This window comes from Ursus americanus, chromosome 27 (genome assembly GCF_024610735.1).
Source record: "Ursus americanus isolate L20-20 chromosome 27, mUrsAme1.1.p, whole genome shotgun sequence".
NCBI lineage: Eukaryota > Metazoa > Chordata > Mammalia > Carnivora > Ursidae > Ursus > Ursus americanus.
In genome coordinates, this window is record NC_142153.1 from 6,730,072 (window position 1) to 6,757,947 (window position 27,876).

Here is a 27,876-nt window from a genome sequence, read left to right on the forward strand (position 1 = left end):
ATCTCTCAGAAGCAGTGCAGTGCCAACTGGCACGCAGCATCTGGGAAGACCAGGAGCCTGACTGAGGGCACTGTGTTTGTAATTGCCTGGAGATAGCCATTAATAACTTTAAACTTTTTGTCCTCTTCCATGGGCAACCGGCAGAGTGTTGAATCTTGAAACGAGACTATTTTCTCTGGAGAAGCAAAGCTTTTGAAAATAATAATGAAGATGTATAAAATGTTCTATTTGATGCTCTTTAGCCATATTGATCTGGGAATGGGTCCAGGGCATGCACACACTTCTTTCAGCAGAAGACCCAAGTCACAAGGAGATGGGAGAGCTGAACTAATTGGAACGTAGGGCTCTAAGCACCGGAGATGTGCTATTTTTTGGTGGTTGATACATAGTTCAGAGCCTCACTCAGCACCTACAGTCAGGATAATTGGGGCTTCATCTTAAATAGCCCCCTTCCTGGTGTGCAGGGCATTCCGTATCTTTGCTTTTGTTCCATTGACACATAGTCTGCAGTACTGAGGTCACCCTGTGAACTTCCTCCTGAAAGAACCTGTTATTTCTGCTCACACCAATGCTATGAATGCCTGAGTTCATACCTTAACGTTGCCACAGTCCACGTGACATGGGACGAGTCACTTAATTTCTCTAGGCTTCAGTTTCTGCTCTGTCGGATGTGAGCTAAAAATACTTTTACTATCCCAACTGAGTTTAAAATGTAATGTAGAATGACTTTAGAAGGTTAAATATGTTGCTAATTCAAGGTAAACTATTATTTCATTTAACTTCTATGTGCATATGTGTTTTTGTTTCTTTGCTCTTTGCCCTGGTCCCCTACTTCATCATTTTTCAGTTGTCAGGCCTGCAGGTTATACCCTTGGGCATTTTTCAGAGGCCCCAGGCTGGGCTGAAGAAGGTGTTCAATGTCCATTGGTTGGGCTTTTGCTGAATTTGTTTCAATTTCGGTAATATGAATTTTGTTTTTTTGGATGAAGTGTATAACACAACCTGTAAACCTGAGAGGAAGGAAGGGATAGATCCTGAGAAGGGATAGATGTGTTGAATAACCATTGTGGGTGTTGAAGGCTGGAGAAGTGCTGAGGACCTGGAGATAAAAGCCTGAAATATCTAGAATTGCTATTCCTGTTGCTTTGGGAAGGTCGGAAGAGAGTTTTTAGTCCAGCATGTGGAGGTAGTGTCCATAACCTTGGAAAGCCCTCTGCTCCCTGGAAAAATGGGTTGTGTTAGTCTGTTCCTCAGCTCCCTCCTGGCTCTATGCTCTTTTCCAGTGTACAAATGCCACCTTGCTGTGAGCTGGACAAAGGGGTCCTGAGATTTCGCTGGATCTCTGATCCAGCAGAACCTGGTAAATTATACACGCGGGGCCTTTGTCAGGAGCTGTGGAGCTGAGTGGTAATAGGGGAGGTCACCCACCTGATGTGATAGGATGAAGGATCTGGTTCCAATTTATAGTCAGGATCCTGGAGGTGAGGGACTTTGAGACAGTGAGGCTTCATGCAGAGGGAGAAGGTAGAGGGAAACACAAATTGTTCCCTGGCCTTCCCATCCTGCACAGGGCTTGAATTCAGGGGGGCAGATGTTTTGGAAAAGTCTTTAGGAAATATATTTTCAAATATTCTGTAGCAACTCTGGTTGACTGAAGACCAAGCAAGGACCAGCCAGATCGGAGCTCCATAATTATTACCTTCCCCTTGCAGAGATTTGAAGTGGATTAAGTGATTAGAAGTGCCTAATTGCTTATGGACTCCCTTTATGACACTGGCAGGTGAAGACAGCTTGTAAATTACTGCTTTCTCCTGACCCCAAATCAAGTGCAGCAACATAGGCAGGATCTCTGACAAAACTGGACAGGCAGCAGCTGCAGCTGGCTTTGCTTCTCCTGACCATGAGATCTGGAATTCCATCAGAGCCTCAAATTATTTCTCCTTTTGGCAAGTGGGAAGAAAGGAAGATAACTGGAATGTTTTAATAAAGATTAGAATATCCCTAAAGCAAATGCTGAAACAACAATTTGATTTAAAGCTTTGGAAGGATGGCTGGATTTGGAGGCAGGAGACATGATTTGAGTCCCTGCTCTGTTTATACTAGTTATATGGACCTCATACTGACCTTTCCTTGGGCACATCACATGGGCTTTCTGGGCCTCAATAACCACCTTCCAGCGTAATTGTGAGGTTTGTGTAAAGTCACTATATGGGACTATTGAATATGACATAAAATGCTTGGCCAGTGTGTTAGTTTCCAAGAAATCAAGGTGTCAGCAAGACCACGTTCTCTCTGAAGGCTCTAGGGGAGAGTCCTTCCTTGTTTCTTCAAGCTATCGGATGATCCCTGGCATTCCTTGGTTTGTTGACGTATTACTCCAATCTCTGCTTTTGTTCTCACATGGCTTTTTCCCCCATTTGTTTGTCCAAGTTCCCCTCTTATTATAAGGACACTAATTAGGACCAGCCTTCATTCTGTATGACCTCATCTTAACTTCATTACATGTGCAAAGACTCTATTTCCAAATAAGGTCACACTCACAAGTCCTGGGAGTTAGGATTTCAACATACCTTTTTTAAATAATAATTTTTATTATCTTATGTTAGTCACCATACGGTACATCCCTAGTTTTTGATGTAAAGTTCCATGATTCATTACTTGAGTATAACACCCAGTGCACCATGCAATACGTGCCCTCCTTAATACCCATCAACATACCTTTTTTTAAGAGACACAATTCAACACATAAGTCAGTAAATGTTGGCTATGAAGATGAGTATCTAGTAACATTTTCCCAGATGTCCTACAGATGTGGTCTGAATAGTGGATGAGGCTTAATTAAGGCCATGGGATAGTGTGGCTTAGAACAGAGGTGTACTTGGTGGGAAGAGGAAGAGTTGGTGAAATCACTTGGTATCCCTGTAATGCTACTGCCATCCAAAGGCACATTTATTTCTCTTAGCATTGCCTTCTGTTCCAGCTAACACCCAGTGTAAAGGAGGGGCTAGTAATGGGGAAGGGGAAGACATTATACTGACCTATCCTTCCAGACCTATTCTTAATCACAGAGCCTCAGTTTCTAATTAGAGAGTGGAGCCCCTACATGGCCTCTAAGGTACTGAAATGTCTGCACAAGTATGTATGTGCTGCTGGCTCTCCCTGGAGAAGGCCCTGTCCAGGACAGCTCAGAGATGTCCTAGAGGTGGAGTCGTTCTCTTTAGGACCACCCTCTGGGCTCTTCTAATAATTTTAAGGGTAAAGCTCAAAGACTAAAACCAGAAAGTGCTATTTAGACATGGTTAGCCACACCATTGCATTTTGGTTTTGCTACTACAACACTAGCTGAAGTGTCTACAATGGTGCTGGGCACTGAGTACAATGAAGAGAGGGTTATCTTTCTGGAGGCTCCCAGAAAGTGAGGGTGCACACAATTATAGGAATGCATTGTGTCTGTCATCTGTGGGTCTACACCGAGAGCTAGGAGAACCAACCTGGATGAGGGGAGGAGGAGGAGGAGGAGGAGGAGGAGGAGGAGGAGGAGGAGGAGGAGTCCCAAGGAAGGAACATCCAACACATTGCCTAGTGGGGTGATGAAGAGGTGAAAACACAGTGTAACATTTCACAAGATAGGGAGGGAAGAGCAAGCAGGGCACGTTATCAGCAAGGCAGGGCAAGCCTTAGGAATGGCTGGAATCAGTTGGCAGTGCAGCTGGACAGGAGGCTTGCCTGGTCCCCAGATGCATTTACATTTCAGTGGGAGTTAAGAGTTGTTCAGGTTTCAAACATGTTCTCATCAGAAACTGTAAGAGCAGCTAAGGTTCTAGAGGAGAGCCAACCAGTAACTGGGGCCAGCTCCTCTGTGTGTTCACTACAAAAACACATAGTAATGCACTATCTTTCCCCCAGGGTCACAGTGACTGTCGGTCTAATGACATCTCCAAGAACATCTCTTACTATAAGACAAAACAACCTGTGTTGTCGTTGCTCTTCTTGCCCTCTGACACCGGCATCCAATGGGATTCTATTGTATATAGCTTCCATTTTGTGGGACTCCATAGAAGATTAGCCGCGGAACTCCCCCGGGTGCCAGGTGGCTTGAAATATCTCATTAGGAATAACTGTGTGTGAAGAAACAATATTTTTAGCAATGGGTAGGAAGTGTTACTGAAATATGACTTATTTGACATTATGGGACTTAGAATCATCAGTTCAAGTCAGATGGTATGATAGTAACTGTAACCACACTGGAGACCGCAGATCAAAAGAATGGGAAAATGGGATTCAGCACTAGAATTTTTCTCTTTTTTGCATATTATTAAATAGTGCAGAGCCCATCTTAAGATATAGGATTACCAGAACCAATTCTTTGCCTAGTATTGCACAAATGATACTCTGCAATTACGTTTACGGACTCTTGGAGGAATTCTAGGGCTTTGGGAATTGATCAAGTCTTTGGATTTCTGACAAGCTGAGGTCTGTAGTGGAACCACATGTGAGGTTTGCTTTACAAGGAGGCAAGTGAGAAGAAATGTCCCAGTGAGGTTTTGCCAGGAGACAGACCCTACAGAGTTTGGTGTTCAGGATGTTTGTTAGGAATGATTCCTGGAATGGAGACCCAGGGAAGGGAGGAACAGAAGCAGAGCTTTGGTGCAGATGTAGTAGTTTCAGCGGGCCCCTGAGGAGTTCTGGGGCTATAGTGGCCTGTTGAAGTTGTCCCATGTTGGACTGCAGTGGCCAGGCTTTTTCATCCTTGCATTCATCAGTCACTGGGTTTGGGCCACCCTGGGTAGGGTGTGACCTTGGGTGAGACAGCTCTCCACAGAAGAGAAGGACGGAAGAAGCCTGAATGCCAACTCCACTGCCTGCAGTTGAGACAAGTTCTTCTTCAAAAGGACATCTGGGCCACACATCTTTCCTTCCACCACAAGAAGTTCCAAGTACTTTTCTTGATGTGGGTCTAGACCACTCAGTCAGTAAGCAAGTCACAGCCCATTGACTTGGGAGGATGACCTATTATTTCTGGTTGGTGAGAAATAGGAATGGCTGCTTGTGATAAAATTGCATTGGTAGGGTTCAGTTTTACATGGAATTGGTACTTAAATTTACTTCCCACTCTGACCCTAACATCTTCACATGTCACAGGTCTCTGGGTTTAATCATTCTTGACAAAGTGCTTGCCTATAAAATCTAAGAATGTGGCAGGAAAGGTGAGCCTGGTCCTACCCAGATGCTCCTCCTCTGGCCCCTCTCCCTGGCCCTCCAGGGATCTGACCTGGGAAGATGATCTTTGTTGGGCATCTCTCCATCACTGGCTCCCACCAGTCAGTCACAAGTGTGTGGATTTCCCCAGGCTTAAGAGGGTAGCTTTGATTACCTCCTTGGTCAAAATGATTTCTGAAAAGAAGATAGTAAGTATTCTGGACTGGAAGTAAGGTGTGAGGAAAGAATGTTATTTTAGGAGTAAGGTACCCTCATTTTGCCTTTGACTTCAGCGCAAATATGATTAAGCCCCATAATCTTACTGGGTGTCTTTTCTGGGTCTCTGTGCATGTGAAGGATGAGCTTAGGTGACGCCTGAGGTCCTTTCTAGTGTTCTGATTTCTTTATACACATCTCCATTGTGGGATGGACTCATTCCTCTCTCATCCACTCAGTTCCTGATTGCCTGAGTCCCATGCCTCTTTACTTTTTCCCTGCTTCAACTTCCACCTCTGGCTAGTGTCCCTGTTCCATGACACTGATCTACCGTTCCACTGAGCAGCCCTTCCTCCCTCCCAGCAAGTAGGGAAGGTAGGCAGGAGGGAGCAGGGGTTGTGGTATTGATTTAGGGTCAGTCTGGCTCTAGTAGAGAAATGAGGAGTGGCATTCAAAGGGTATCACCCAGCCTCTACTTGATATGCTTGCTCTTTTCCCTGAAGCCAGAAACTACTCAGCCAGGTGATGAATCTATATCAATATGGTTTCTTTCATTACCTGAAAACTGCCCAATCCATGCTCACCTCAACTGAAAAGATGAGAAGAATTGATTCAGGGCAAGAATTTGAAAGTATAACCACATTAGGAACTGAAGTGGTGAGATGCATGTTTCCTCCCAACATCAGGGCTGTTGCCAGACAGCCAAGCTGTCATTTCTGGCGAGGTGACAAGACCCCAATACTCTGATGTGAAGCACTTGCTCATTACCTGGCATCCCAGTGGTCATGACCATCTGCTCACTTTGCCCCCTCACAAGATGGCAAAGCAGATTTTGCAAGACACCAGCACCAACATGCCAGGGGACGAGTATACTAAATATGTTCAAAACTGGAGAGAAATAGAGTGGCCTTCCTAGAAGATGCCACTGGTGTTTGAGGAGGGGCTCCTAGTTAAAAATACTTTAAAAAGGGGCTCCTGGTCAATGACCCAGCACACAGGCATGTCCTAAAATGATGTACACTTTCCCATAAATTGCTTGATTTCAGAGTCCCTGGTTTTACATTGTATTCCCTTCAAATGAAGAATAGGTTGGTACTGTCCTGAATGAGCATCGCCAGTGAGGTCTGGGCTGTTTAATGTCATTACCCAGAGCACTGAGCAAAAGAAGCAATGTTAAAATCCAGTCTCTCAAAGTTCGGACCTCTGAAAGTCTTTGGCTTTTTCCAGTTCCCTCACAAAGCATGTAAGAGGTGTGACTAGGTAAAAAGTACACTTCTGTGTAATTGTTTTTCAGATGGTCAAGCTACTAATGTTTGAGTTGAATGAGTAAAGGTAATGCTAAATACACCCTGGAATCACAGTGTCTTAGTGCAATAGAGGTTGACTTCCCAGTCGGCACCATGGCTTGGGGATGTGGGTCTCTATTCCAGTTAGTCCTGCAGGAACTCTGGCTTTCAAAGACCCTGCCTTATTTACATGTGGTTTCCCAGATTGACCAGGGCAGCAGTATCTGACCTGCGGAAGACAGAGCTCATAGAAGACCACGCAGCAGGCTCTTAAGGGCTCTGCCTAGAGGTGTTCACATCACTTTTGCCCATATTCCATCGGCCAGAACTCAGTGACATGGCACACTAACTTCAGGAAAGGATGGGAAATTCAGCCTAATCTTTTGTGGCTGGGGAAAAGGAAAAAAATAACTATGTCTCTGTTAGAGTGGAGGATTCATTTCCAGAAAATCATGTCTCATCATTGGTGCCTACGTGGCATCTATCTATCTACCTATCTACCCATCATCATCTATCTGTTTATCATTTACCATCTTTAATAACAGAAAGAGCACCCCCACAACACTTTCCAAAGCAAAGATCTGGCAACATGTGTATTTTGTCGTACCACTTTCTCTCATCCCGCCCTTCTGAAGTAATCCTCACGCTGAATCCTGTCCTCATTTTTTTTGCCAAACATTTTTGGATTTGTGTCTTATCTACGTGTATCCCCAAGACATATATATATATATATATATATATATATATATATATATATATATATATATATATATATATATTTAAAGATTTTATTTATTTATTTGACAGAGATAGAGACAGCCAGCGAGAGAGGGAACACAAGCAGGGGGAGTGGGAGAGGAAGAAGCAGGCTCATAGCGGAAGAGCCTGATGTGGGGCTCGATCCCATAACGCCGGGATCACGCCCTGAGCTGAAGGCAGATGCTTAACCGCTGTGCCACCCAGGAGCCCCCAAGACGTATATATTTTAATTTTAGTTGTTTTGATTTTGTGAAAAGGATCTTGGTGTATGTGCTCTTTGACTTTTCTCATATAAATATTAGATTGCTAGGATTCATCCATGTTCTGATGTGTTGCCGAGCTTCATTTGTACCTGACTATACCTCAGTTCATCCGTCCATGCTTCTTTAGATGCGCTCTTGGACTGATCGCAGGTTTTGCTATTTGAGCAATGCTACTATCATCATCCTTTACATGCCTTGTGTTGTATATGAGCAAAAGTTTTTCTTGCCTGTAAACTAGGAATGCAGTTGCCGGGTTGTTTAACTTGATGAGATAATGCTTAACTTTCAGCTGACCCTCCTGCCAATAAATGTATAAAAAATCCTGTGTGTCTACACCTTTCCTAACACTTGATATAGTCAGATATTTTAATTGTTTTATTATTGGGCTCGGTAGGCATACTTTTATGTGCTTAACTTTCCCTGACAGTTGAATTCCCTACGCTATCATTATTTTCACTACTTCTTGTATCCCAAAGCAAGAGGTAGCAGAAGATCTCAAACCATCTCTCAGATTGGAAAATAAATTCTGACGGAAAGATTTCACAGAAGGAGAACTGCACACAGCCTTTTGTCAGTTTATGGATGGGTAGTCCCTAACCCGGCAACATATTAATTCCTGTGTCTTCCCATCTTGGCCACTCCAGATGCTTAGATGTGGATGCCACAGTTTTGCTGATTTTAGAAAAAGCAGCAGACAAATGGAGACCAAACCGGATTCCTCAGAGAAGCCAAGTCAAGTTTGTAGGCTGTACTGGAGAATGGAGCTGAAAATGTCTGCTGGCTGACTGACGGCCAATGCAGTAGCCTCGGAGTACGGATTAAAATGAAAGTAATAGTTTTCCCTGCAGCAGCTTGGTCCGGCTTGTCTGTGCCCTCCTCTGAAGTTGGATACAGGTGCAGAACTGTGCCTCCAAGCCCTGGATGTGATAGCTGCTTTTAAATCTGCCCTCGATCTGTCTGGTTCAGTAGGGGCAGTCTTGTGAAGATAAATCATGTGAACGAGTTACAGTAATGGAATACTTATTTATGAACTGTGTTTTCCAAGGCTTGTAACCACTGTTAAAAAGAAAGGTCTTGTTGTCGTTCAGCTTGTTAAGAGAATCCACCCGTTTTGAGTATGTGCCTGCTTCACACAGGTAGCTAACAAACTGGAAAGTGAGCAATCCATGTTGGCTTTCCGCCTTTGAATGGTGGGGGAGGGTGGGAGGCTATTCTTTAAAATATGAGTGGCTTTTCCAGCTGAGCGCACAGCCCTTTACTTTGATGGAATGAGTGACAGGAAACCTAAGACACGTGTTCTACTTCCTTGTGTTTTCTCCACCTCTCCTCTCCTACTCTTTTTGGGCTAGCGATCTTTCTGTTTCTCTTTGCCTCTGGCTTTCCTCCTCTGATGGGAGCTCTGCTTTTGCTTCGGCTTGAAGTGATAAGCCTATGGAAAATCCAAGCTCTCCATCCACCACCCTTGTCTCCCCTCTGAAAGTGCAGAAAAAGAAAATGCTTCGGATGCCCTGATCGGCAGAGGTGCTGAAGTTTACTCATTAATATCCTACCAAAGTGAATGATGTTTTCCCTGACGAGAACACTCTGTCATGCCACCCAGACCTGTCAGCTGGGTGCAGTTCTTGCCAGACATCTCGGGCCCTCCCCCAAAGTGGCCTTTGAAAGGGCCTTTCGGAAACCCAGACAGAATGAATGGCTTTCATCCTTTGGAGTACCTGCTAGCCCTGTCTGCCTCTGTGCACATCCTCTGTCTCTACTGTTAGGTAGGGGCAAAGGTCCCACACTGGAATCTTAGTGAGGACTGTTGGACCACGGGGCAAGTGGAGATTCTAGAATGACATGCGGGAGAGCAAGAGCCATTGTCTACCAGCTGGTGTGAATATTTTATTTATGTGTAGATGGAGATGGGAATCCTGTTCATGTTTATGTAGAATGGGGTCTGCTGGATCCCAGTACGTGAACCTTTTCTGCAAGATCAACCCTTGTAGGTGTTGTTCACTGCTGTAAACCTAGTGCATAGACAACACTACGCACATAGTAAATGCTCTATAAAAATCTGTTTAATGAGTAAAGGAGGAATCTTAGTGAGGCTACCTCATGTGCTGGACTTGAGCAGAGGCCATTTGGTGAATTGTCTCACAAAATCTGGGAGGGGATAGAGGAGTCTGAAGCCTCAGACTCTTCATGGCCCCTGGAGCCTACCATTCAGACTTGCACATTCAGGCGAAGGACAAGGGGTGGGGGAGGGGACAAGTGCAAGGGACCAGGCACGCATGCCTCCTCAGGTGTGGCAGAGGCATATGCATGTGCCCACAGGATTGGCCCAGGCTGGGGGCATGCTTGCTGCTCCTCTTCCCAGACGTCACCAGGCTAGCCTGTGCCATCTGTGAGGGAGACTGACAGATTTGGTTCCACGGCTCGGGGCCGAGGGTGAGGCATGTGTGCCCAGCAGTGGCGGAGGCCTCAGTCAGGGTTCACAGAGCCTGGTTTTATACGTGAAGAAAATGGTGCCATTAAAAGGCAATTATTCAAGTGGTGTGAGTCAGCCATGCCGCTCCTGGCAATGCCAAGCAGGAGAAGGGAGTGGTGTGGGGAGTTCTCTCCCCCCCTCCCTCTGTCTCTTAAACAAAGCTCAGGCTGGATAGCAGAGCTTGCACCTGCATGTGGACGATGTACAGTAAGGGCCTGGACTGCCAAATTCCTTTGTCTGAGCAGCATCAGGAATGGGGGCAGTAGCATCAGACCAGAAAGGGGGAATCCAAAGATTCTTTAAGCTGGTGCTATATTTGACCTTCACCGGATTTCAGCTGCTTCTCGGGAGGTTCCAGGTTCCCCTGTCTGGCCACCTGTGGGGTGTGTGGTGAATTAAAGGCAAGTACGTGCTGGAGTCCGCAAGGCCCCTGAGCTCTGTTGGGGCATCAGCACTTCATCTGTGCTGCCCTGGGCTGCTCCCTGCCGCCTTTCTCTAGCATACTTTCATTGAAGACCAAAATGCTTTCATTTCTGGAATATTGTTCATGGTTGTTTTTCTTCTAAGGCTGCTTGGTCTGCTGCCATGGCAGCCAGCCCTGTGTTGCCCACTTCACGTGGAGGGAGGTGTGAAGGAGACAGGACAGACCCTGCTTCCAGCTCGTCCTCTGGGCTCTGGCCTGAGTAGGGGTGGGTGGTCACTGTGGAGATGTATGCTGAAGCTACAAGCTCATCTCTCAGATCTTCCTCCTTTTGTTGCTAGGGAGGCTAGAGCGAAAGGACAGTGGCAGGATCTGAAACGGGAAGGGAGCAAAGACCAGGGCACAACCACAAGAACCCCAAAGGTGGATTTGGGTTCAGGAGCACTTTTGCAAGTGGAAAGAAAACTCAGAAAGATCACAAAGGCTGATTTGTTTTGTGCTGGAGATGGGCCAGCTCTAATTCTCACATCTTTTCCCTTTCTGAGCAGAGTGGAATCCCCTCCAATATTGATAAAACAAAGCAGGGACAATTTCAATAGCCTTTGGATATTAGTAATTTTGAAATGTGGCTGAATTTAGACAGCAGCGGTGTGGCCTATGTCTGTTTCACGTTCCTAACCAGAGGGAGGTTCCTTTTAATTGGTGGCATTTTTGTCTACTATTCAGCTTGTCAAATTTGAAAGAGACAGAATTTCAGTCTCTGCTTTGGGCAGGAGGAGGCAGAGCTGTCAAGAGTGGTGGCCTTCAGAGCCAGGCCCTTTGGAGGAAGTGGGCATGTGGCATATGTCAAGGGTCTTAGACTGGCTGAAGAGGCATCAGCCAGACTGGACAGAAGGGAGCGGTGGTTTTTCAGGGTATCAGGTCAAGTGGGAGGGCTACCGGATCTGAGGGTGAGTTAGTTGGGTTGTGGAGACAACAGGCTCTCTGGATGTGCAGACAGAAACAGACTAGAGTGACTGTGCATGGGAAAATGCATCCCATCTTGGTTCAGGTAAACACAGGCAAGAAAGTCTGAGCCCTAAGCAGTTAGTTTGCATGGCTTCACCTGGAGAGTTGGGGCTCTCCGGGCCACAGCATGTTAATTCTAGGGAAGATGTCTGCCCTCTACTTTCATGTTAAGTATTTTTAATGATGCTTCCTGGACTGGCAGTGGGGGACCTGACTGAAAGGCTCCTTACCCTGAGTTTTGCCACTAACAGGCAGCCCAGGTGAGGGTTAAGCCAGTGTGCATAGCCAGCCCTGGCTTGGTAACCTGACTGCCACTTAGGAGCTGTGCAACTTTTGGGTAGTTACTCAACTCCTAAGCCTCAACTTCCTCATGTAGAACGTGAGGCTGATGACTCTACCTGCTCCTTGGAGGGAGTTAAATCAGGTAGTAAAGCTATTAGCACTAAGCTTGGCTTAGAAACAGCACTTACTATGTTTATAGGAGTAAAATACGATCTTTATTCCTTCTGGTCCAGAGCTTTCATGAGGGTCAAGTGCTGTTGGGAGGGGAGCATTGTTAGATGAGCCGCAATCCCTGATATTGAAGAATTCACCAAGTCCTATGGAGTGGTAGTTTGGAAGTTCAGAACTCTACCCCTAAAGGCAAGAGTAGCTCTTTAGTTGAAATTGCCACGGGTCTGAAATACTATTTTTTTTTAAAAGATTTTATTTATTTGTTTGTCACACAGAGAGAGAACGTGCACATGAGCAGGGAGAGTGGCAGGCAGAGGAAGAGGGAGAATCAGGCTCCCTGTTAAGCAGGGAACCTGATGCTGGTCTCGATCCCAAGACCCTGGGATCATGACCTGAGTTGAAGGCAGATGCTTAATCAACTGAGCCACGCAGGTGTCCCTGAAATACTATTTTTAAAAGGGCTAGTGAGGCGAGAGAACAGGTGGGAAGTAGGTTATTATATCTTATAGATGAGTTTTATAGTGAAAATGCCCAAACCTGTGACAAGACACCCACTGGTGGGAATCACCAAGCTGAGGGCTTCTCTCTGCATGGGACGGGGGTGGAGGAGATATCACTCTGGGGAGCAGGACTGCTGTTCCTCCATCAGAGCTACTGCAGTGAGTGGCTGCAAGTCCAGGGTGGTTTAATCCTGACTTTGGATGCATGTGCTTTCCTTTGTGTCCCCCAGGGTGCAGGTCCCAGTAGATGAGCTCTGGTGGGTGAGAGAGAAGGTGGGAGAATTCTCACCAAACTGCCCCATCTGCCAGTATCGGCACTTACTGGCAACAAAAATAGATTTAAATGTTTATGAATTGTGGGGTCCTCATGGGCAAAGGCCTGAGTGTTAGCTGGCAGTAGAACTCAATGGAAGTGAGCCATTTTTGTGGATGATATGATTAATACAAAAGAGAAACCCTGTGATGACAATCAAAGTTATGACTTCAGCACATCAACTCTGTAATCTGCCCCCTTAGTCTTTAATGTGGTCCTATTTATTTCTCTACTTAAATATTTTCAGCATCCCTCCTGAAAATAAGAATAATGATAATACAAAATTAATAATATTCATCATAATGGTGGTAATAGCCATTTTTCAGTGTCTACCATATGCCACAGTCTTTGTTAGATGCTTTTTATCTACATCATCTCTAAACCTCACAGTGAGTCTGTGAGAACGTTTCCCCTGTTTCACAAATGAGGAAATGGTGGTTCAGGGAGGATATGCAACTTTACACTCAAAAATCTTGTTGGCAAGCAACCAAACGTGGATTTGAACAAATGTCTTTTTCCTCTGAAGAGCCTTACATGGTTTTTGGGATCTTTGAGTCAGGAGCTATTTTGGTGTTATAAGAAATGGAATGGAACGAAGAAGTTACTCTTGGCCATGAAGCCTCAGGTTTCTCTGGCTTTTCAGGCTGTGTTCCTGAAATCTGTTCTTGCGAAGCAGAAAGCAGCAGAGGGGAAGGCTTCACGTTTGCATCTAAAGATCCTAAAAAAGGCCATTCCTTGCACCTTGAGAAACGTTTTGGGACCTGCTGTTTTCCCTCCATCTCCCCTCCTTCCATCTGGGGCCTGAGCTTTGTATACCCTTCTCTCCCTGCATTTCGCTGCCTCCTTCCGTTATGTTGCATATTCCCAAGCAAACCCCACTGAAGCCCCTTGTATATATCTTCTCATGCCTACTGGTAGTAATATTTTTCTCCATGCCAGCAAAAAGAATTGGAATCTATTGGGTTTGAGCCCATTTCCCTCCACTCTAATCCTATCCATTTTAAAATTTTTAACTCTTATAGAACCACCCTGAAGATTTCCTTATAATCCCTTTGTCTTCTCAAATCCTGTATTGCTTTTTACTACCCAAATTACACTTGCCGCCTGTGCCTTACATATTTGTATGCATGTTTCTCTTCTCACTCAATAGCTCATAAAGATTTGGAAGACAGGAGTTGTGCCCTCTGTTATCCCAGTGCCTCACACATAGTAGATGCTCAGTAATCATTATTGAATAAACAAAAGCTCTCCCCCTCTAAATTCCTTTTGTTTATTGTACCTAGCTACACCTCTGAGTCTTACGCTGTCACTACTACCAGATGTAAATAGATTTATTGCTATATAGAGACCTGGGACAGCAAATGAGAATCTGATCAAACTCCTTTTCTAATACTGCCTCCAACTTCCCTCTGGGCTTCTTTAGTAAAATACAGGTAGCACTGTCCTTTGTGAATACTGAAGAGTGATAGGTTATTCACATCTTCAGTGTTTGCTTTGGGATGTGCCATTGTGGGGAACACTGAGGAAGTTTTCATTCCGGTAAGTTTCAAATTCAGGAAATCAAACTCCTTTCTTCCCCTGCTCTTCTCTCCCTCCTCAGAATGCCCCAGGGCCTCAGAATGTAGTATAGTCAACATGTCCCAGATTGGGGGTCACCACACATTGGCTCCCATTAGACAGTGGGGACTGACCAGTTACTAACTGATCGAGGGCCCTGCTCTGTCTCTGCACTAGTTGCTGATTCAGCACCATGGACAAGGCTAAAGAAAGGTAGTCTGGTTTTCCTAGTTCTTACCAGCTCACCTGTACTTTTGAAGACCAGAGAAGCTGAGAATTCTATTCTAAGCAAGTGAGAGAAGGGAACAAATGGCAGCCCTCTTCCTGGGGAATTCCACTCTTTGAATCATAAATCAGGTTCTCTAGTTGTCTAAAGTGACCTAAACGGAGAGTTCTCTTTTCTTGGAGAAAAGGCCTATGCACAAACCAGGCTGACACTTGCCTACTAATTGCTTCCCACTGGAATTTAACTTATTCAGGTTTTCCATTTGGGCCTTGTAGATTTCAGAGGGGTCTTTATTGCCATTTTACTGCATATGGGCCTATTCCAATCGATATTCTTATATAAAACAGTGGAAAAAGCCATGATATTCTCTTCTTCCTTTGAATTTCTTTTTTAGTATACACATTTTTATATTCTGCCTTTAAAGCTATTTCTGCTACACAGCTGTTTTACCGAGACTCAGACTCCTACGGGCCCCACTCGGTCCGACACGTACCTTGAATATCCTTTCACAGTGTTTGATTTCTGCAGTCGGTTGTATAATGAGGAAGGAGTGTGCAGTGAGTTTGGAGATTCCTATTAACCAGGTCACCCATGAATCTATTTTTGTGCACTTCTTTATTAGAAATAGCAGGGAACATGATGATATTTAAACACAACTACTTATAGAAGCTCGGCTTAAAAAAATACATCTTAGTAGGTTTTCTTTTCCCATTTGGCATTTCAAAATGTTGTACTACATTTTCCCATCATCAAAACACCTCTCCTCCATTTGCATTCTGGGATGTGAGTAGAGACCATTACACATGACGGTGTACATTTTAGATGGCCATTTGGATTTGTGATCCTCCACTTGACTAGACCATACCTGAAATGCTCCTTCTGTTCTTGGCACTGCCTTTGAAGAGGAGCTGTACAGACCAAGATGATAAGTCAGGATGGGGTTGAGAATAGATAGAAAAGAGCTATCTTCAAGCACTTGAAAGAGGATATCTCATGAAAAAGGAGAGTAGAATTTTTCTGTGTCGCACCCAAAGACAGAATGAATGAGTGAAGCTACAGTGGGACAGATTTTGATTCAACCTGAAAAATACCTAACCGCTAGAGTTGCCAGACTCTTTGGAACAGGTTGCCATGTTAGGTAGTGAGTCTCCAGGCACTGCAGGTGCTAGACTCCAGGCTGGCTGAGCTTTTTGCCAGGAATGAGCCTTCCAGAAATAACCTTCACCTAGGAGAATCAGAAGTCCTTACTATCTGGCATTATCGTTGGTACTCAGGGCATTGGAAAACCAGAGCTACCATTGTTTCTTAGGAGCAAAACCTGTGAATCCTTTTGAATTGTGAAAATCAAATGCTCTGAATGGGCCCTTACAACCAAGGACAAAGACAGAAAGTGAGTTTGTAGTTGTTGAGGCAGACAGCTTTTTATTTCAGATAGATATTTTATTTTGTAGCCCAACTATTTAAATGGTTTAAAAAATCACTTAAGATGTACCACTGTCCTTTATTTTGTTGTATTGGTCAAGACTTGGCCAACCTTAGTATATCAGTAAGAATGTAATGATGATCCCTTTCAAATGAAGAGAGTTTTACAGTTTATGTAGTACCTTCTCCTATATTTCTCCTTTTGATTTTTACCACAATTCTCTAAAAAGGTATGGCTAATATTTTATCTCAATTTGTGTAGGAGAAAGCTAAGACCTAGAAGGTTTAGTGACTCATCCAATATCACATGTCTGGCAAGTAGCATGAGACCTAAGGTGGATTTGGAGTGTGGAAATTGGAATCATGCAAACCAGGCAGGATATATGGCCATGCCAATAATCAATGATGTGACTTCAAACAGTCTCACAGATAAAATGAGGACGTGGGAGCAGAATGAATGCCAAGGTTCCCACCACATCCCTATTGTCTGAAATTCTCTTGCCTCCCCATATGTATGCTGTCTGGCATAGTCCTTACTTTTTACCTGGATGGTAGGAGGTAAAATGAAGTGGAGCTTGTGGGTTGGAGGAAAACATTCACCTGTGCTGGTGTGCATTTCTATGGTGGTAACATTATGCTTCAGATGCTATGAGATAACTTCGTGACAGATCACTTTCAGAAGCTTGAGACTCTTGGCTGCATTTCAATTCAGGATTTGGAACTTGACGAAATGTTTATTTACTTTTGTGGGCTCAATTGTGGTGCAGAATGATGGAGGTGGCTTTTATGAGTATCAGTAGCCATGAACGTGGAAGAGTGAGCATGAGGTGAGGGCTCCTCACTTTAAAAGGTATAAGCTTGTAAGAGAAGTTATAGTTTAGCCCGATTTTATTTTTTAATTCTGTAAGTATAGCCATTGAACTCAAAACTAAATTTTATATTTCTTATAAGTTTCTTTTTTAAAAAATATTTTATTTATTTGACACAAAGAGAAAGAGAGCACAATCAGGAAAATAGGGAGAAGCAGACTCCCCACTGAGCAAGGAGCCCAAGGTGGTGCTTGATCCCAGGACCCTGGGATCATGACCTGAGCCAAAGGCAGATGCTTAACTGACTGAGCACCCAGGTGCCCCTGCTTATAGGGTTCTTGACAAAGCTAACTTGTTTCCATGTATTAAAAAAGTAATATATATTCATTGTAGAAAATTAAAAAATAAACAAAATTACGTAAGCGATTACGTACAATCTCAGAGATAACTGCTGTTAACACTTTGTCAAAACTTCCTGGAATTGGGGCACCTGGGTGGCTCAGTTGGTTGAGTGGCTGCTTTCTGCTCAGGTCATGATCACAGGGGCCTGGGATCGAGCCCCACGTTGAGCTCCGTGTTCGGTGGGGAGCCTGCTTCTCCCTCTCCCTCTGCCTGATGCTCCCCCTGCTTATGCTCTCTCTCTCTGTCAAATAAATAAATAAAATCTTAAAAAAAAACTTCCTGGAATGCTTTTCTATGCACCTAGACATATTTTTAAACAGATTTAGTATACTATTGTATGTACTGATTTGTAAACCCTTTTGTTAATGGTAAGTGTTTTCCTATCTCATTAAATGTTCTCTTAAAGAAGAATTTGACTTGCACTTGGATTTGGGAGGCGCTTTGTGTTCTAGTATGTGGATGTTTCAAAATTTATTCATTCTCTTTTTGTTGCATATATTGAACACTTACAATATTTTGTTAACATAAATCACATATGAAAATACCCTCTCACATAAATCCTTGGCGGTGCATTAGTTCTAAGTCTGATTTGTCAGAAAGAGAAAACTAAAGGTGCATTTCTGTTTTGTAGGGTACCAGCAATTCTATTGGGCACTTATGAGAAAATATACACTCTACACTTACCGTGGTTAACTGACATGGTATCACCTATGGTGTAGGGAGGTCTCCCCCACTGCTCCCATCATGGGGTCTGCCACTGTGCTCCTGGCTTTTTCTCACAGTTAATGTCCTGCATAAACTTCAAAGCAGTGGACTCATTTCTCTTTTCTGTTGATTCTCCTTTAGCCTGATGAAGTCCTCCGATATCGATCAGGATTTATTTACAGACAGTTACTGCAAGGTGTGCAGTGCACAACTGATATCTGAGTCTCAGCGCGTGGCTCATTACGAGGTAAGGAGAGCTTTTCCCACTCGGTATTTTCAGGGAATGTGGACTGTGGTTGTGGGACTTGAGTACAGCTCCTTTTGGTCTCGGGACAGGTTTTAAGAGCCACAGGGCTTGAGCTGGGACAAATGTGCATGTGTAGGGTTGGGACTGAGGCTTAGGGACATCAGTCTCGGCTCTGGCTGCTTCTCGGATTCCTTTTTTTTTTTTTTTTTTGGTAGCTCAGGTCCTGGAGACTCAGTGGGCTTTCTCTACTTGTTAAATCTGTCATTGCTCATCCCTGAAGTTCCTTTCAGGGACACAGGGCAGGATGCATTAGTGCCAGCTTCCCTTTCCTTCTATGACCCTGAAGATAAGCTCAGAGGCCTTTTGTTAATCACTGTCTGGAGAGAGGGCAGCATCAGTGAATCAGCACCAAACTCCTTCCACGTGATGGCCGCTGCCCTAAATGTGTTTATCAGCATAAAGACTTCACCTGTAAAGTTATAACAAAGTTTTAAAATCCAAATACTCTTAAAGGACCTAATTCGGTGGCCTTGGCTCTTTAGGATGGATGAACAAATAAATGACTGTCTTTCAATCTTCTACTGAGAAGAGAATAAGAGAAGAGAGGCTGGCCAATGTCTGGGGAGGGAACAAGGTGCTTGCCCTGGAGACAGCGGGAAGCTGGGGAGCCCCCAGACACTGAGTGTTGCCCAGGGCATATTCGCTTTTAGAAAGAACATATACCAGTGGGAACATGAGTTTTCAAGTGCAATAACTTGTGAGTAATTTTAGATTGAAGGGCTTAGCCAGCAATTTTCTTTTTGTCTGACAAGTCTGACAAATGCCAGTTGTCACTGTCACTCACCAGGCTCCTCTGAGCCTCCAGTTCCTCTGTGCCCAAGGAAGAAAACAATATTAACATGCACACATACACACCCAAAAACAATAAACTGACCCTGTGTACATCTCAGGATTTTGTGTGGACCAAATGAGACCTATTGAAATAGTATTTGTTAAAATAAATTGGAAGCTGTAAAGTGTACCACAGCACTCACAATTATATTGCTTTTCATTATTAACTCCATTGCAGCAATATTCTGATGAAGGTAAATAAAACTTGCTCTTCTGAGAAAACTTTTAAAAATCAGAACCTCTGAAAAAAGTTAGCATATTCTTTTGTCAGCAGGCAATCAAGTGTTAGAAATAAATGTGAACTTGAAAGGATGATCTCAAATGGAAGATATCCATGTTTTGAAGTTAAGAACTTTCTAATTTCTGTGTATATTGCTTTGTAAACACACATGGTTTTATTAATACGATTTTCCCAGTTCAGAAAAATCAGGGGATTTGTTCCTGCTCCCACATTGTATAGCTTCCTATTAGCCCTTTATGTTCTCCCTTTATTAGACTTTTTATGTTCATTTTTAATCATCTTACTAGATTCTTGAGGACAGAAACAGAGTTTTATTCATTTGATCTTCCATAATTCCTGGAACAGTGCCTGCACATCCCAGATGCACACTTAGCATCTGTTTACAAAAATATCCTGGTGGCACAGTCCAGCACTGCTTTATTGTTACCTGAGCTAGAAAAGTAATGTCAGAAAATTGAAAAAAAAATTTTAGAGAAAAAGATCTTAGCTGCTCAATTCAGGGTTTAGTTATTTGAACTCAAGCTTTTCTGTTAACCACTCTGCATCCTTGCCGTGACACAATTTAATTGTTTAGACGATGTGTTACTATTTGTTGCATGTAGCATAGATGAGGTAGAGAAAAGAAAGAAATTACAATAGATCTGCAATTAACAGTGTTACACATCATCAAAACAACATTAAATGCATTGCCATTAAGCATGGATGGGGACCCTGAATGATGCTTCACTCCCTGTTTCCGGGCAGAGGTGGGGCACTTCTTTCAGAGACAAACAGCACGTGTACTCTTTCTGTAAAGCAGCTAGGGATGTGAACAGCACTCATGCCTCATGAGATCTCTGGTCTTCTAGCTTCAGTCAGGAGGCTTCCCCAATCACTTCATCTCTAAGAGGATGGCTTCCATCAAGCGATTTTGAAGGCCATTTGAGAACTGGTAATCTGATCTATTCATTTGCCCCTCCTTCCATGTACACTCTCTTTGCTAAAATTGCATGAAGAGTGGGTATCTATGGGTCTGAAATCTTACTCAATTCATTGAAAATGTTGTCACACTGAGTCTCAATGCTCTATCACTGATGGATTGTTTTAACTTGATTTTACTCAACTAGAAAATTTTCCCAGCTTCCCTATGGGGAAAATCAAAAAGAACCCGCTGTGTACTTTCTGCATGTCCTGCACTATTACTGTTAGTTATTGCAGGGGATTCTGAAGCTGTGTGAGAAATCATCTCTGCCCCCAAGAAGCTCATAAACTTTGTTGGGAGGAAAAGTCATGGGTAGTTCAGTGTGGTATAAATACATATGTGATACTGAGAACGTGATCTGTAGAGTTCTGCTGCCCGCTCCTAAGGAGCTGCTGATCCGATGTGATATAAACAGAGTGTTAATTCTTCTGCCCATTTGACTTTCTGATATCTGCTACGTCATGCTGTTAACTTTTTAGATCTTTTCATATTCCAGATTCTAAAGAGTGAGTCACCACCAAGAGCTATTATGGTCAAGAAAGATTTGTTGGGAATATCACGAATTATCTAGCCCTTCATGGATGGGTTAAGTTGAGAGTTGCTGGAATGAGGTCTTGGTATCTCGAAGGAGCAATGCAGAAGCTGGGTTGGCATGAGGGAGGATTTGTGTTAGGGAAAGGAGGTGCACAGTAGTATATTAGGAGTAGTGTGGCGTCAGAATGTAAAGGAAAGGGGACTTTGTATTCTTGTGTGGCTGTTAAGCACTTGGGAACTTAACAGTATAATTGAACATTTCTGAGTGACAGTCCATTGGTGGTGGTCAAGGTGTATTGTTGGAAAAAGAACAGCCTTCATATGACTTTTGCTATGAGACGTGTGTGCCAGTTCTTTGAAGTAAAAGAGAGAAACAGAACAGATGGGTTAATGCTTAATAGCTGTATGCTCCATTTAAAAGGCTGAACCTTTGTATAGGAGGACAGAAAAACCTAATATATGTCTAATGGACCAAACTTTTCCATGCTGTATTTTTAAAATCTCTTTTTGCATATGAAATCCTGAAGTGGAAAAAATGGGAAATACAAAGACATTATTATTTTTCTTACTTGCTAAGCATTAATAACATGTTAATGTTTTGGTGGAAAATATAATTAGATGTTGTCTCTGCTCACTGAGTCAATAGAACAAGTAGGCACAGACACAGAAGGGAAGGGAAAGCTTTCACATGGGCCTTTCAACATGCCTGGCTATTATAGAGGTTAGAAATAGTTTCCAAGTGAGGCCACTTGAGTAGTTTCTTGTAGTTTTAAGTGACTAAAGAATCATTTTTCTGCAAAAGGAGAGTTGCTTACATGAGTGAAGGAGTGGTTTCCTGGCATTGTAGGAAAAAGAGGATTTGTATAGGGAACGCCACGAGAAATGAAACCAAAAGGACAGAGATGTGTTTTTTTTTGTTGTTGTTGGTTTTTTTGTCTTTTGTTTTTGTTTGTTTTTTTTTTTTTAAGTAAAGCTGAAGGAAAAATATGAATGAGTGATCTAGAAGGAAAGAGAGAACTCTTGTCAGGCAGACCCAATGAAGTCAGACATAAATGTGCCAGTCCCTACAGCTTGCCCCTTCCTGTGAATGCTAATATCCCTTGTGTTGCTGTTCCATGTATATAATTAATTGTTCCTTACAAAATCAGTGGCTCAGGTGTCCTGGCACCTTCAAACAAGATTGTAAGGTTCCTGAGGGTAGGCAAGATTCATGCACTGAGTTTCTTCAATTATTTCTACAGCACCCACCCTAGAGTTTGTCCCATGGTCTTGTGCTTGTAGGCTGTAGGTTGATGAAGAGGCTGTGGTTGGGGACTGGAGGAGGGAAACAATGGGTCACATTGAATGGAAGCATCGATGGGTATACCAGAGGAGGTACTGGTACACTTTGGGAGTCAATCTGTACTCAGGAGCTCGCCTCAAGGTATAGGCGATGGTTTCGTAGTTATAGGAAAGACAATTCTCTAAACTGATGAAAAACCCTTCAAACATTTCTGAATCTTGAAGTAATGTCAGTCCTGATAAGTGAACCCCCATTAAGCCACTCAGGAGTGGCGGAGTCCAGGATTGTTCTCTAGTCAGGGACACAACAGGCACATAGGACCTACAGAGGCATGCTGAAATGGATGTTTCCTGTTTCTCTTGTTTTGATCGTCTTCCAGTAGAACTTTGGCCTTCCCTTGCTTCTGCTTAATCCAGGGGACTAGCCAAAGGACAATCTTCTGGTCTCTGTAAGTCAGGTAGTAGATGGGATGTAAATGCTTTGTGGTTAGACACCATGAGGTGAAATTTGAGGTTCCTAATATGTGCTGATTAAAGCAGCATGCTTTTCTATACTACCATTGCCTTTAAGGATTTTTCTCCCTTCATCTCTCATACCTTCTCAACTTTGCTTTTCCTTTTTCTTTTTTCTAATTGTCCGAGTATGTATGCAGGCTGCAGCTATATTCCATGTTTGAGAGCTGTTGGTCAATGTCATGTTAGGTTTCTGCAGCCCATCAATCCTACCAGGTACTATACTAACTGCACTTGAGCTCTGTCAGGGCTCACTGGGTCAACAGCCATCCTGGACATTGCAGGTGATATGCTCCTGGAGATGCAAATGCTAATTGGATGAGGACAATGAAAGATCTTTATATCAAGCTTCCTGTGGAGATGCTTTTTTGCACTGTACATTGAGAATCATTGTTTCAGTCTCTCCAAATCTCTTACAGTCATGACATGCTTAATTTCTCCCAGATGCTGTTAATACAATTATTGGCTCATTTGCTGAGGCTAAAGCTATTCTTGTTACCCTCTGTAATGTCAGAGGACTTCAACCTATTCCCCATTGTCTACTAGTCTTTACCTCTATTTCTTGACCATTTCATTGAAGACTCTTGAGATTCTGTAAAATTTCTAACTATTCTTATATTTTTCTGTTGTTTTATTCCAGCAAGTCCAGTCGTTTTATCTTTTATCAATTATCACTAGTCAAAATAGTTCACTGGAACACCAAATGAATGGTTAACAAAGAGTCTACAATGAAGAAAACAATAGTAGGCTGAGCACTCTGGGCAATACACACATTGGCTAAGAACCACCGTCAGATGGTGTGTGCTTAATGCTCATTAGTTGAGGGTAGGTAGGGTATGCTCTGTAGCATGAGTTCTCATTTCCTTAGAGCATATGACATCACTCAGGGGATTTTAGGAACCAGGCTGCATTCCACTGGCTAGAACTCAATCACATGGTCCCACCTAGCTGTAGGAGAGGTTGGGAAAAATAATTTATATGTGCGGGAAAATGAAATGGGTTCAACAAACACATAAGATCATCTCTGCCACAGTCTATCCCTCTGTTCACCAAAAGTCCATTCCATTTTTCTTTTAACACATAGAGTACATGTCCCTTCTCCATGGGAACACCCTTACGCCTTACCCTCAGCTCAAATTTCAGGGTCTCCAGGAAGGGAGTGGGTCTCTCCATGGGATGTGGATGTGATTCTTCTTGGTCCCACAGCTTGTGAGCAAAACAGAAATGTTAATTACCTCTCCTCTTCCTCCTTTAGAGTGGTGATGACAATGGTAATATTTATTATTCAGAAAAATGAGAAAAAGAAGACAGAGAGTAATCACTGGCCCATAGCAAAGTTGGCATCCTTCAGGGCAGGCATTAGGAAGTCCCTCTTTTCAGAGAGTGGGGGAAGTTCCCCAAATAGATTCAGATCTTCCTCTGTGAGAGGGACTTTCTTCTTCATTTTTCTTAATGAGCCCTGGTTCTGCCCTCCACAGTTCTTCCATGTCCATCGTCCTTGCCACATCTGAAATGGATTTTGGGTCCTACACCTTCCTTGGGGACTGCCAGCATTCATAGCCCACTTCCTTCCTGAGACTGATTTAAGGCATATAGAATATTCAAAACTTTTCTAATTCAAAATAATAATTGCTTTGGTGATACAATTCTCTCAGTGATATAGAAGGCTTCTGATTTGCTTTTTTTCAGAAGTCTTCATTGGTTGTCACCATGTAATTCTTTCTCTAGACACAATTTCAAGGCTACTTGTTTATTTTACTGCTTCCTCATTTCTGTGTCTCTTTCTGTTTTTCAGTTTAATGGTGGCCATCTTAAGGTTATCTAAAAGTAAGTGGAAAGATTACATTCTTAATCCAGTTTTTGCCAAAGTCCTGAGTCACAATATGCAACTGAGAAGTCTCACTTGGTCTTCAACATATAATGTCTTTTCCTATGACATCCTTCATCACTTTTTGTTACTGGAAGCAATTAGCAAATGACTTTTCTAACTAGTTCCCAAATTTCTGGAATAACTCTTCTTTTTTCTTTCTTTCTTTCTCTCTTTCTTTCTTTCTTTCTTTTTTTCTTTCTTTCTTTCTTTCTTTCTTTCTTTCTTTCTTTCTTTCTTTCTTTCACTTCTATTTGCTTATGTGCCGGTTACACATTACAGTTCTTAGGATTTTTTGATTCTTTTGTAAAAAAACCTGACCAACAATCAGTAACAGACAATTAGTAGCTGACAACACATACCAAGTGTTCTGTTTTTCCATTCTCTTATGGTTCTTTTAGAACTATAACTATCTCCTAGCATAGAATCATCTAGTTCCCCTAGAACAATAAGCTCAATGGGCAGGTGGTCTACCTTCCCTGTTATTGTAGTCAATAGTTTTGCCAGTGTTTTGCCACTGTATAACCTGGAGCTGCTGTTTTGTACCCTCCCTACTTACCATCCATCTAAGCTAAGTCAATGTCAAACATTTAAGTTTTTTGTTATGGAAGAACCTCTATTTCTATGTTGGACAAGGTAGGCTACACGTAGTAATAAACAAAGTAAAAATTATTTATTACTCACATTATAGCCCACTGTGGGTTTCCAGAGGGGATTTTGTACCTCATAATCATTTAAGACTCAAGCTAATAGAGGCTCTACCATCTTTGCTCCTGATATTGCCCTATCAAAATCCAACTGGCACCTGGGAAACTGTGATGGGCAATATGGGTGATTTGTGTAGGACATTTTGTGGGGCCAGGCCTGGAAGAGGCATCATGTTCACACACATTCCATGAGCCAGAACTCCATTGTGTCTTCTTCTGACTGTATGAGAGACTGGGAAATGGGCTTAGCTATGTGCCCAGGAGGAAAATGGAACCAGTTTGGTGAGCACATAGCATTGTCTCTGTGTATTATATGTGTATGGTACTACAGGCCACATGGCGATTAGGACTTTCTTTGGGTATTTTAGTGATGAAATGGAGGTGGAGAAGAAAGGGAAAGAGAGGAAAGCCCGTGAATCCCAAAGGGAGTGGGCTTGGCAAAGAAACAATTCTGGAAATCAAGTGTCTGGGGGCTGCCATGAAGACGATGCCTATTCATTACAGTGGTCTGTAGGAAACTGAAGCAAACGTGTTGTTTGTCTAAAAGACAAGGGAATAATATGCTATCAAATTAGGATTTTCTCTCCAATTCCTCTGACTTAATTGGTCAAGCACAGAGGTTTTCCAGTTGGAATTTGGGGCCTGTGTAGTGAGGGGCATGAGTGACATGTAGGATTTTCCCTCCACTCCACCTTTTTGGGCTTAGGCAACTGGTCCCCTAGGCCCTGAACTCTGTGGCCCTCAGGCATCAAATGGTCTGCCCTTTCCACACTCTGGTGGTCTGGGAGCAACCTCTGCAGGGGTCCAATTGTGCACCAAGGCTGAGGGCACATATGTGGTATCTCAGTGTCTTTTAAAGATGGATGTTTAAGAGAAATTTCCATGTGCTCTCCCTTGTAGGAAAGGTCATTCATCTGCTGAGAGCTAGCTTATTATTGGCAGTCGACTCTTTGATCTTGTTTACTGCTTTGCTTTTGCCACCAAATTCATGGCCGTGTCCAGCAACTAGACAAGGTTCTACATAGAATTTTACTGTACTCAATTTATCTCTGGATACCGTTATTTTCCCTGTTTTATTTTAAATCTGTGTCCCTCAATTATTTATTTTATCCTTTTGCATTAGCTGTAGATGTAACTTGATCTGTTACAGTCTTTGACGAAAATAGTGGGGTATAAATATATAAATATTTAATCTTTTTACTTTAGCATTTTGTTCCTTTTTTGAAGCGGCAGTAAATTCACGTGATTCAAAATTCAAGAAGCATGAAAGAATGTGTATGTGAAAAGTCTCTCACCTATTCCTCAGCTCCCCAGTTATTCTTCTCAGATGACAACAGTGTGATAATTTTCTTTGAAGTATTCTATGCATATAGATGCAACTTAATTTTTCCTTTGAAATATTTTCTGCAGATGGTGACATGCTAGACCCTCCATTTTTTATTTGTTTTAATTGTGGCATAGATCTCCTTATATAAATATAATTCGTAAAGAAATATTTACTGAATTGACTGATAACTCCTTGGTAGCACTGATATAACCGGTAGAAAAAAAAAGAATCTCTCCCTGTGAACACTCATTGAGTGAGGCAGGTGTCTGTTGATTTTCGGATCCCAGCCTGTGCTGGTTGGTTATTGACAGTGACAATTTTTCTTCCAGCTTTCCATTACCAGCATTCACTTGAAAACATATGCATTCCTGACCTCCTCATAGTAAGCCATCTGGGCTTGTTGATTTTTTTTTTTTTAAAGATATTAGCAGACAGAGGATTCTTAAAGGCTAATGACCTGAGTCAGTGGGCTTGAGTGTTGATTTAAGCCATGTGTCTTTGTCTACATTTCTTCTGATAGTGGGAGAAGGTGTTGAGGACAGCATGCTTTCCTCCTCTGTGATTTGAAAATTTAATTAGTTTCTTTAGGCTTTTTCTAATATGACTTAATTTTGGGAAGAGTTTTTCTAACTTTGAATTCCATCCCTTTTTCTGAGGGTCATATAAAGACATAAACGTACCTCATTGGGAAATACCCATGCCACCTCTGAATTTCTTCTTCCTGTGCCCACTGCTCCTGTCTCCTTGCTCAATCTTTCAGGTATCCTTGGTATCTGGGAGGCCACCACTATGCCAGCTACTAAAAAGGCTTTTACGTCCACTCTCTACTGATTCAAATATAGAAACAGTCCTTCCTTCACCTTGAAAAATCTACAGGCAGTTTGAAAGTTTTTAGATTTTACTAAGAAAATAGGAAAAATAGAACAAAACTCTTTTCTATCTGCTACCAATCTTCCTTCTCTGGGCTTCTAGAGAACCCGTTCTGGCCTTGCAATCACAAACTTTGCCTCTGACCTGGAATGTTGCCTTGCCTTCTGATCCAAGAAATCCTGGTCATTTCATGTTTTCATTAATTCTTTGTAGCTATTGACTTACTGCAAGTAAGTCTATCTTCTGGAGACTAAGCTTCCCAGGTTCTGCCTGAACAATGCCTCTTATCTAATTCCCCAGTGTTCTACGGCCCTAAAGCCAGCCCCCATGTTTAACCTAGGAATCCTTTGGGATGCTGTCATTTGCTTTAAAGCCCGAAAGCGATGTCTTCATCTTTTTCCCCTTCATGGAAACGTTCATGCTCCCTT

The 27,876-nt window shown here is 42.8% G+C and overlaps 1 protein-coding gene across 1 annotated transcript in view; it reads left to right on the forward strand.

The window, feature by feature from the left end:
- Positions 1-27,876, forward strand: part of ZMAT4 (zinc finger matrin-type 4) — a 344,133-nt gene that overhangs the window by 53,234 nt on the left and 263,023 nt on the right. Inside the window, exon 2 of the mRNA XM_045779181.2 lies at positions 18,151-18,256. Coding sequence (XP_045635137.2) covers positions 18,155-18,256 — 102 coding nt within the window. The 5' untranslated portion in view covers positions 18,151-18,154. The remainder of the gene's footprint in view (positions 1-18,150; positions 18,257-27,876) is intronic.